This window comes from Poecilia mexicana, unplaced genomic scaffold (genome assembly GCF_051168715.1).
Source record: "Poecilia mexicana isolate PSO_F unplaced genomic scaffold, ASM5116871v1 scaffold_9, whole genome shotgun sequence".
In the NCBI taxonomy this organism is placed as follows: domain Eukaryota; kingdom Metazoa; phylum Chordata; class Actinopteri; order Cyprinodontiformes; family Poeciliidae; genus Poecilia; species Poecilia mexicana.
Window position 1 is genome coordinate 16,261,512 of NW_028263378.1, and position 10,790 is coordinate 16,272,301.

The window sequence follows — 10,790 nt, forward strand, 5'->3', positions numbered from 1 at the left end:
CAAAATGAGCAGATTTTTGAAATATCAAGTAATGATATGGCTGGTTTTAACTGTTAAAACTGCATTTGTTTATTTATTTAATCTTTAACCAAGTGAAATCTTATTGTGGTACATTTATTGCGTTAAAACCCTTTTTTTTGCCATCTTTGTACAGAATTTCCTCTCCAATTATATTAATATTACACTTACTTTAGTTTTTTGTCTATTCTTTTTATGTAAATAAACTACAAATTATGATTATTTTTGGCTATGTTTTTTTTCATTATTCATAGATAAAAAAAGAATAATTGTCTGACCCATTTCTGCTCAAGAAAATAATTTTTTTCTCCTTTGTAAGTATATTTTTCTTTGTTCTAAATCCCTAAAAATATAAACAAAAGTAAAATTGATTATTTAATTAATAAAATACATTTATACAGTACATAGAGCTGAAGAAGTTATACATACTATAAAAAACCTCTCTTTTGCCACCACTGTTGTAAAAAACAAACCACACTCAAATGACTTCCACATGAGTTCATTTTTATTCATTTTCTTCAAATTCAGATATTTTCCTTTTTGATCAGGTTCACAGAAGAATAAAGTCTTGATTATATTAAAACCAATAAATTAAATTTAAAACCAACCCAGTAAATCAAGATGGAGTCTTTTGCAGCAGCTGATGGTGAGCCTGGTTCTGCCAGATGTTTCTACCTGTTAAAAGGAAGTTATTCCTCTCCACTATCACCATGTGCTTGCTCAGGAAGAGGGATCGCTGCAATGACTCAATGCAACTGGCTCAGTTCCAATAGACAGGCATCTTCTAACCAGTTCATCTGACCAAGAGACTGATTGTTTCAGGATTGTAATTTGGACTAATTTGATCTAGGCGTAATTTCATCTTAATGGGACAATATGACTAGATTGTATTGCTATGAACTGGATTGGTCTGAGTTCCTTTTAACTGCATAGGAATAAGACCTGTTAGTGCCCTGAGTTTGGTGAACTGATACTGACTTGGACCAAATACAGATGTTGCTGCACGAATTATTGTTTTTAGATCAGGAAGCAAGAGGGTTGAGAAACAAAAAGGCATGAGCCAAATGCTCGCACAGGTCTGCAGGTTCATACGCTCAAAAACAGCCTTTTAAAGCATGCAGCCATGCCATCAAACTCTCTGAGTTCTCTTTTTCACAAGAAAAACGTCAATCTCCCTAATAAGGTAGCTGCTGCCTCACTGAGTCAAAGGTTTAGAGTGTATTTATAAATTCTGCCAGGCAGCGGCTTCCCTAAAGTCAAGTCTTGTTATCATGCCAAGCGAGAACAAGCGCTTCAGTGTACCATTCCTCTGCTGGCACTTGGTGCACATCGGTTCTGCAGACAAACACTGCACTGGGGCCATGCGAAGCAGAACGGAGAGCGGGCCGGGCAGGGATCCTCAACAGTCCAGTTTGTGGTTTCACCCGGCCGAGCTCAGCTGTAAAGTTCTGCACGTTAAGTGGGTCAGAGACGGAATGTGCTGCTGATGAGTAAGATGAGACGCATGCTGATCGCTGCTGCCCTGTGGGGAGGCCGGGCCATGCAAAGGCCATGAAACTACACAGTCAACAAAAAAAGCTGGGAAACAGAGATAAGGACCACAGGGGCGCTAAGGCACTAGTAGGATGAGGAAGGGGAGGAGAAAGAGAAAGTAGAGCCCAGGGGCAAGAGGGGGGAGTTCCAGCATGATGTGCTGCATCAGGAGAGCATCGATGTGCTTTACCTGTCCATCCCCTGTGCACACATCCTCATAAAACATAAATCCACCGATCTGGAGCATGTAATGACAGAATAAAAACCAGTGAACAACACAGGACACACGGCCATGAGCATGAAAACACAGACGAGGAGAGAAACTGTGACCAAGTACCCGAAGCTTGAAACCATAGATCGGTTTTATTGTGGCCGTAGGCTACAATTTCACAAGACTTGGACGAAAATGTCAAAGAGCCACTTGATAACATGCTGAAAGTAGAAAACAAATATGAAACTTAGAAAAAAAGAGTAGTGATGCTCCACTTTGGACAGCTTGGTATGAGCTACAGAAAAACTGAACCAATGACAAGTTAAGTATGTGGCCAGAGTGTCTTCTTGTCACCTCTTAGCTGCTTCCACATAAAAACACTAAGGCCACACAGACAGGCACCCAAACAGAGACACTTTAGCATGCACACCCTGTCGCCTCGTGCTAAACGCAATGAATAGCCCATTAACAAGATTAGACCACAGCAGCAATGCTGCTTGCTCCAGTCACTCCGGATAAAACACCTGTCCGACAGACAGGATTCAGACCAAGATCGAACCTTCAGCTGGGCCCGAGGTCGCCTTGGTCAACACTCTTCCTCCTCCGCCTCCCTGCATCCCGAGTGAGCAAGCAGTGACACCATAACCCGACTCTCTAAAAAGGGCCCAGGCAGCAGTGAACACCTGGTGAGCACTTAAACTGATACGATCTGGTTTCCCTCCAGGTACTGGAGCAAAACGGAGACAGACCAGACTGCTATGAAAGACAAGACCAGGTGGTGTGATACTGCAGCTCCAGTAGCACCCAAAGTTTTAATGTCCTGTAATCCTCCCTAATTCAGAGCTGGATTTACATTAAGAGCCTACTAAATTGTGCAAAGAGTATTACATCTGGGAGCAAAGTCACTTAAGAAATTAAAAAAATGAAGATGTTCCAGGAAAGAGGAAGATCTTGTCATATGTCTTCTTCAGCACAACGAGGCTCTTAATGTGATTTGAGCTAAAAGGAGTCATGACACAAAGCTGATGTGGAGGAAAGAATGACGAGGCTTGCGGTTTTTGGAGCCAAAGTAACGGAGCAGTCAATACCAAACGCAATTCAAAATCGCTGTTCAACTCATTACACTTTAGCTTGCTCAACTGCTGAGTGTGTCAGCCCATTCATAGACTCAAAGCATTGATTGGAGCCGCAGGTTAAAGAGCCAAGACAGAAAAAAAAACAGGCTGCAGGAGATAAAGTGATTTCTTAAGGCACTGACAGAATTTCAAAAGGTGTGTAACTTTCTACTGAATTATTAGAAATCTTTAAAATAAGACAAATACCAAACACTGTCAACCATACAAATTATGCATAAAACTTTACCAATCCGAGTATAGAACTTGGTGGTGGCAGCATCATCCTGGGACATGCTGTACTTCAGCAGGGACTGGGAAGACGGTCCTTCCAGCAGGACAACAACCCCCTAAACATACAGCTGGAGCTACAATGCAAAAGTGTAAATTTAAGTATGGTTATGTGCTAGAATGGTCCAGTCAAAGACCAGATCTAAATCCAACCGTGAGTCTGTGGCAACTGGCAAGCCAGAGGTTAAATGATGCTCTCTATCCCATCTGACGGAGCTCGAGGTATTTGCAAAGATTTTAGTTTCCAGCTATGTGAAGCTGGCACAGACAAAACCTGAAGGCTTGCAGCTGTAATTTTTTAGCAAAAAGGAATCTATAGTAATTGGCATTTGAGTTTTAAAAAAGTGAATACCATATGTTTAATTTTTCCCAATTCATTAATAGGTTTTAAAAAATGTGTCATTAACTTGCAACTTCACAGTTGCACAATATGTTACGTTTGGCTATTGCATAAAATACATTGAAACATGAAAAAGTTGATCAGATATGAAAACCTGTGTGAATACTTTAGACTTCTTAGTTTATCTGCTAGTTATCTGAGGAGTATCTTAACTAGTAACAAGCTCAAACTGTAGACTGATGCTAAAAGCCAATTATGAAACTAAAACATCTCAGGTTTGGATGGTTTCACATAAACAATTTTCTCCTTCTCTGAGCATCAGTCAGTTTTGCTCCTCTGTCAGTAATCTTGCTCGATTAAACTGAGAGCATCCTGGCTGCTTTCTACTGAAGGTCTGTTACACAACCGAACCTTGTGTTTTTGAACAAGGGCAGCTATTACAACATAAAACATCTCGAAAATTAAAAGTTGCATCTCTATTTTAATCCAAAATTTTCCCCCTTTCTCTTAGTCTAGTAAAATGACACATAGAGAGCATGTGCAGAAAAAAAGGGTACATGTGGGACGCAACACATTTATGACATTTATGACATAAGATGAAAGAACATTAATTAACGTGTTGTCATGTTTGTCTCTGCTCCTTTTTACTCCAGTGACAGACAGTCAGGGAGAGGAGGCTCACAGAGAGGCAAACAAAGCCCAGAGTCAGACACGCACACAATGCGGCCGTTCCAGGAAGACATCGGCGGAGGGAACAACTTGTACGCCTCAGCGCGTCTGTGTTCAGACGTTGACAGGTTAGCGTTCCTTCAGAGGGGGCGGTCACCTTATAACATAATGGACTATTAATGCTGAACGAGGCAACAGGTGTCTTTCACTTTACCGCAACTACAGGCAGGAGACTTTGGCTGTGCAACTGCTCCACCAAATAACATGTTGATGACAACAAAAAGGCAGGTGGCAATACTTGGAAGGGAATCAGATGAAGAGGGTTTAAATGGGTAGCTGCAAGAACAATAGGTAGTTTCTTGTTTAACAGAATGACACTATAAAACACCATAAACGACTACAGCACCTGACTTTTGAAGAGAAAACTTATTCTGGCTGTGTTTGTGGCGTTTGTGTTAATTCATCGCCAAGGTCCCAGCACAATTGCGAGTTTTTGGGGATTTCCATTTCAAAGCTTCCCAGGCACAGCTTTGACTAACAGACCAAGGTTTCCTCCACTGAGCTGCTTCTTCCTTCTCTGGGAATCATTTAACTAGGGACCTGGATGAGGCAGGACAACAACTGTTGCAGATAATGTTTCTCATTCTGTTTGGATTTAAATGTTTATTTTATCAGAGTCATGATGATTTAAACCTGCGGCTAGTAATTAAAGTGAACCTCAGTTGTAAAATCTATAAGTGTTACAATACTTTAGGACAAACAACAGGGCGAGATGCAACCTAGTGGTACAATGTAGATAAAAATCAAGTATCAAGCCTAAGTCAAAAGTTAGCACATTTAAGATTTTGAAAGCTGTGTGTGAAAAAATCTTCTGTCTCTAATGTGAAAGTTATTTTTGCGTACAGGTTGTACATTAACCTGATGATTTTAACAGTTGTCCTATTAAAAGTAAATTTTAACAAGACAAACAGGAGTCTTTTGAGCTGAATAAGCACTTGACCCTCATATGGATGTCACATAAATCGTCATCTCTTTTTTTCCATGTCTAAGCAACATTTAACTACTAACATCCATGCCTGCAGAAACATGACTCTCTCACCAGAGAGAGTCACAGGTGTGTCTCTAGTATAGGTGATGTTCGGCAAGAGGAAGCAGCTGTTAGAATGGGGTGAAGGCAGAATGATGATTAGCAGCAACATAAAGTCACGTATCTTATTACATTGAGACAATGAAGCAGCTACTCTCAGCTAAGGGAGGCAACGCAATAAATGAACGAAACCTTAAAAGTAACATGGCTCTATAAATATCTACAAATATAAATAAATCAATCAAGCTTTTTACTAGCCGACACCATTTTTCAGCTATTATGAAAGTCTGACCTGAATAACATTGAACAAATACACTTGAATCAATATTTTTTTTAAATTGAACTGAGGTGGATGAAGTCATTCTAAATAACTACTAAAATAAACCACCGTCACTCATTGATACACAAGAGGTTTTGTTTTATCATGATCAAAGATCATTTATTTAAAGCAAAAAAGGCAACAATTATTAAGTTAAAATAATGTTTACTATAACTATGACATTATCATGTCGCTATTTTTAGTTTGATACATAAACTATAAATGCATGCAAAATTCTGCAGTGCTTTGCATACTATGCAAAATATCTTACCTTTAGTTTAAGCTATTCTAATATTAAAAGAGATAGAAAATATGCAGCTGAATATAAGTGTGCACATCAGGTAAGGAGGAGGTTGCACTTTACTTTGCTAGTCTCCAAAGTATCAAACTGTGGACACTCCAGCACTTTCTCTGGCATCTCATTAAAATGGTATTAACTTTATAATAAATATGTTTTGTTATACCTTGACAACAGAACCCACCTGATGCCACATAGGCATCAGGTGGGTTCTTGGCAGTCTTGTTTTAATCTAAAAGGATGTTCTAGGTGAATCATATTTGTTATTTTTCAGTTTGATCTCTTTCTATGTACTTTTCATTTGTTAACAGGCAAACCTTTGTTTTGTTATTTCAGTTTAATTAAATCTGGCAGGGAGAATTCAAATAAATCTGACCCTTTTTTTTATTAAAATAAGCTAAATTAAGGAACAAAAAGGACAATTTTGCAGTCAACTCTAAGTTGTTGACAAATGAAGTTAATTCAGCCTAACTGCAAGAAAGTCATATTTCAAACAGGACCAGAGTAGTTTTTCTCAGCAGGCTGACTAAAGGTGTACAGCAACAGGTGGGAAAGGGAAGCATCTCTATATCTTTTTTTTTTGTCATATTTCGATTCCAATGAGAAACTATTAGCTTCTAACTTGTTAGTTCTGGTGCCTTCTCAGCCAGATCTCACTTTCAAAAGCTGTTAATCTCAATGGACTTCTTGGTTGAATGAAGGATAAATACAAAAAGATTTTGTAAAGTTGAGCTTTTAAAATATTATATTGGATTTGTTTTAAATTATCTTTATAATGTAATTTTTGTCTTTTGAGTTATTTATCTCTGTCTAGACTGAAATCATATCAGTCTTGTTTCAGTTTTATCTCTGCCCCACGTTTATTTAACAAGCAACACATCTACTTCCTAAGTTGTGTGAATTACGATACAGGGAATTCAAACAAATTTGAATTTCCCTTTTAATTTTTAGAAAAATGTATGTGACAGTAAAATAAAAATAAATAAATAAAAATCAGTCCCAAATTAATCTTAGTAAAATCAAAACAAAAAAAAATATTAAACTTAAATTTAATATGATGCAACAATAATAACTGAGAGGGGGCGTGTAGTAGTGTAGAATGTTATCTAAACAAATGGGGTTTAAAAGTTATTTTCAGTGCTCTTGACAGTTTAGGACAGGGGGTTAATGGGTTAGCTTGGTTTGCTAACGTCTGTATCTATGGTAACCTTATTTTTTCTGACATTAATATTATCTTAGGAGACATGCTGCTATAGATATACATGTCTCTTTCTGTCTGTGTTTCAGGTTATCCACAGCCTACATACATTCAGCCAAAGTGAAAACACTACGCCCTCCGTCAGCTGGAAGTAAACAGACTGCCCGTTTGACAGCTAGCTTTAGCCCGCCGCTAGCCAGCTGAGGGAGCCAGCTGTCATGATGCGCCGACAGAAATATGACACTCTGTGTGCGTTCACATCCCGCACTCCAACACACAAAAATAAATATATTACCTGTAGTAGGAAAGTAGGCCATTGCTAAGGACGAACCATCGCCGTTGGTACCCTTTCAGATAGTTAGTCCATTTAAAGAGCCAGCCTTTGTAGGTGTCCGACCCCGGAGCTGGGGCCGCGGTGGAGGTGGATGCCGAGCCCTTCCCTTGCTCGCTCATCCTCGGCTCCGCCGTACGCCGAAGAGGCGCAGGTTGATAAACCGGACCGAACCGGGGAGGGGGCAGCGGAGACAGGGACACTACGCCACTGCGGCTGTCGGGGAGAGGACGTCCTCGCAGACGGGGAGGAGGGTTCGGTCTACGGCGAGAGCAACCACCCTGGACCCCTTTCACATGACTCCGGAGGAAGGACGAGAAGTGATGCCAAGACACTTTGCTGATGCAGACAGCTGCGGATTCAGGACACGGAGCTTAACAGAGAGGAAATTCCCTACAAGCTCTCCCTGTAAGCGGTTGCAGCCATAAGTAAAAGAGCAGTTATCGCCATGGCGACTGATCCAAGTTGTTTTGAGGCAGCGTTTCTGAGGGAGCGGCCGCTGGTGTTTGCTGCCCGAGCCCCGGCGCCTGAATGGGAGCGACAGCTCCGTGAGGTCCAGTCTGTGATTCAGAGCTGCACCACGTGACGGTGCATGTACACATTCTTAATAAACATTTGACGTGCGTGGGGATTCTGATTCCTAACCTCAAGTCGGTTAGGTGACCACCACGCAGATGTATTTTTGAAGACATTTCAGGACGCCATATAGGGAAAAGTACAGTTTGTCCCTGTACTAACCCATAATGAAGGTTTCACTGCCATTAAAAGTTAATTAATATCTGCCATATTAATTATATCAGTTATCAGCACTTGGTCTTCTGCCATTTGTCATTTGAATACAACGCAAAGGTGATGGTACACTTTTAAATTTTTCTGTCTTATTAACTTACTGTTTTTATGCCTTTGAACCATTCTTCTTGCTACATGTAAATATAACAAAAAAAATGAGAAGCAGTCACACATTTTCTTCGATAACAAGCCTAAGGGTTCTCTGTTCTGCAAATGGTCTGCTTTCTGGTAAGAATCCGTACAGTTTTGTGTGGTTTTATTTAACCAACTGTAGAAATAAATCTGTTCTAATTTCAACTAAATGTAAATTTGTAAGAAGCTGAAGTCACATTACAGCTGAAAATATCTGAACCCAAATGGAGGTGACTGTGTCGCACTTGGTCTCAATGAAGAGGGAAAAGATAAATAATAAAAAAAATCAAAACTTGACTTCTTCTCAATTAAATTTATATCTACAAAATAATATGCATAGAGGACATTTTTGTCAAGCTTTATGTATACAATCATATGTTATTACTGAAATTTAATCCACTATGGCACCATGAAGAGGTCTAAAGCAGAATTAAGTTAGAAAAAATAATACGTTGCAAAGACTTTAATGAAAAAAATTCTCCAAATCAAGTAGCAAAATGATCATCTAGTCTGCCTGACTAATAAAGACAGATATGAATGTCAGGCAGGTTTTCATCAGATGCTCAGTTTGTTGTCTCCCATTGCTCTGGCTCCAGATAGCATTGCTTTACCACAAGATGGCATTGTTGTGTCATAATTATGCTTAATTTGTCACAATCATTGCAAATGATGGAGAAGTAATCCAAACAAGATTGGTGTTCTCAAATGCATTTATTTATTTATTCATCATATGTCAAAAAAGAAATACTCAGAGTACCAACACCTTAAAAATAAAGACAAGGTTTCAGATTGAAAAAAAACAGAAACAAACAGTAGCCCTTTTTATTCTGAAACACACACACACACAAACGGATGGGAACTCATGCTACACACAGTTGCTTTCTCATTTCTCTGCTACATATTTCTCTCAGTTTTTTTTTGTACTACTACAAAAAATGCAACCATCTGGCCCCACTGAAGGATTAGCACTACATTTGGAGGAAATCATGAGCTTGTGCTCTCACATGCCTTTGAAAAATGATAACATTCATACACTCAGCTGCTCACTGTGGAGTCAGGAAACCATGTAGTACAAAAAAATAATTAAACACAAGATCACATTTTCACATCAGTGCAATTAAACCCTGACCTGTTGGATTTTACCAACAATAGCATGCAAGATGATCCCTCTGGAGCCTTTCTTATATACAAATTGGTCAGATGTGTTCTCAAAGTACCTATACCTTGATCTAGTCAAAAGAAAATAAGAGCTGCTCACAACATCGCCATTTTGACGCTATTCCGATAGTGATGTTAAAGCTTTAGTAATGATCCATTTGCATCCTGGATGGTACATGTAGGAGCCACTGAGCTGTGTTTATGCTCTTTTCTAGGATGCAAGAGTGCATTGCACAGAGATTACAGCGACCGCAAGAGGCATTTTCAATATGATATATTGGTGTGTAGTTGGTTGAGGGCATCGCAGCAGGGGTTTATTGCTCCATTCTAATCCAAAGCATCAACATCTGTTTCCCTATCTTGCTGTGTTTGTCCTTTACCTGCCTGAAAGTCAGTTATCAAACCGCCTCCCTTTGCCTCGGCTTGCCCTCTCCTCCAAACACAGATACCTGCATACACTTTAACACCTACCATCATGGGGATGCCAGCGTCCACTGAGGTCCAGAATTTTAGTCCCCACACATCTGTCAGGGCCCACAATTACAGTACATTAAGCACACACACATACACACCACGATGCTAGCACAGGTTATTTTATGCTCCTGCATGTCCCTACGTCCCTAGTTTCAATATACTCTGCAGAAACAGAGTCTGAGTGAGGGCAGACGGTAGTGTAAAGCCGCACAGTTTGTCATAATACGGGACTGCAGTGTTTTCTGCTGCAAGACAACCTTAAAATACCCAACCTTAACCCTAATCTGTAACAGAGTCAGGGAAATATTGTCTATTGCAGGCTTATTCATCAGACCTAAAATAAAATACCATCTAATCATATCTATGTACATTTGAAGAAAACCTTTCTAGAAGATTTGATTTATTGCAGCAATTCAATTAAAGCAGTGGAATTTGTACATTATATAGATTCACTACATTCCATATCATATATTTCAAGCATTTAGTTTGGTTAATTTGGATGATTATAGCTTACATCAAATAAAAATCGAAACTTTTGCTTCTCAAAAAATGAAGTAAGCTAAACAGCAATAAAAATTAATTTTCTAACACAGAAATGTTTTGGTGTGGTCGTGATCGTTGTTCAACAAACAGTAACTGGAAAGTAAGCCGTTAAGGTTGGCTGTTCGTAGAACGGCTGCATCCAAGCATTTAATGGAATGTTGAGTGTAATGACAAAGGGTGACTGAGAACGGTGCATAAGCAAAAGAAATATCTTTCAGCTGTTGAGAATAAATAATTCTGTGTTTTTTTTTAATCTCTTTTAACTAGTTGCAAAGTTAAAGCTAAAG

The 10,790-nt window shown here is 39.3% G+C and overlaps 1 protein-coding gene across 2 annotated transcripts in view; it reads right to left on the minus strand.

Moving 5' to 3' along the window:
• osbp2b (oxysterol binding protein 2b) overlaps window positions 1–8,054 on the minus strand; it is a 48,683-nt gene extending 40,629 nt beyond the window's left edge. The window contains exon 1 of one of the 2 annotated variants that reach the window (XM_088008865.1): window positions 7,372–8,054. In XM_088008865.1, the coding sequence (XP_087864991.1) occupies window positions 7,372–7,529 (158 nt within the window). In that variant the 5' untranslated portion in view covers window positions 7,530–8,054. The remainder of the gene's footprint in view (window positions 1–7,371) is intronic. The other variant, XM_015007908.2, reaches the window with a different exon arrangement.
• Between the last annotated feature and the right edge of the window lie 2,736 nt (window positions 8,055–10,790).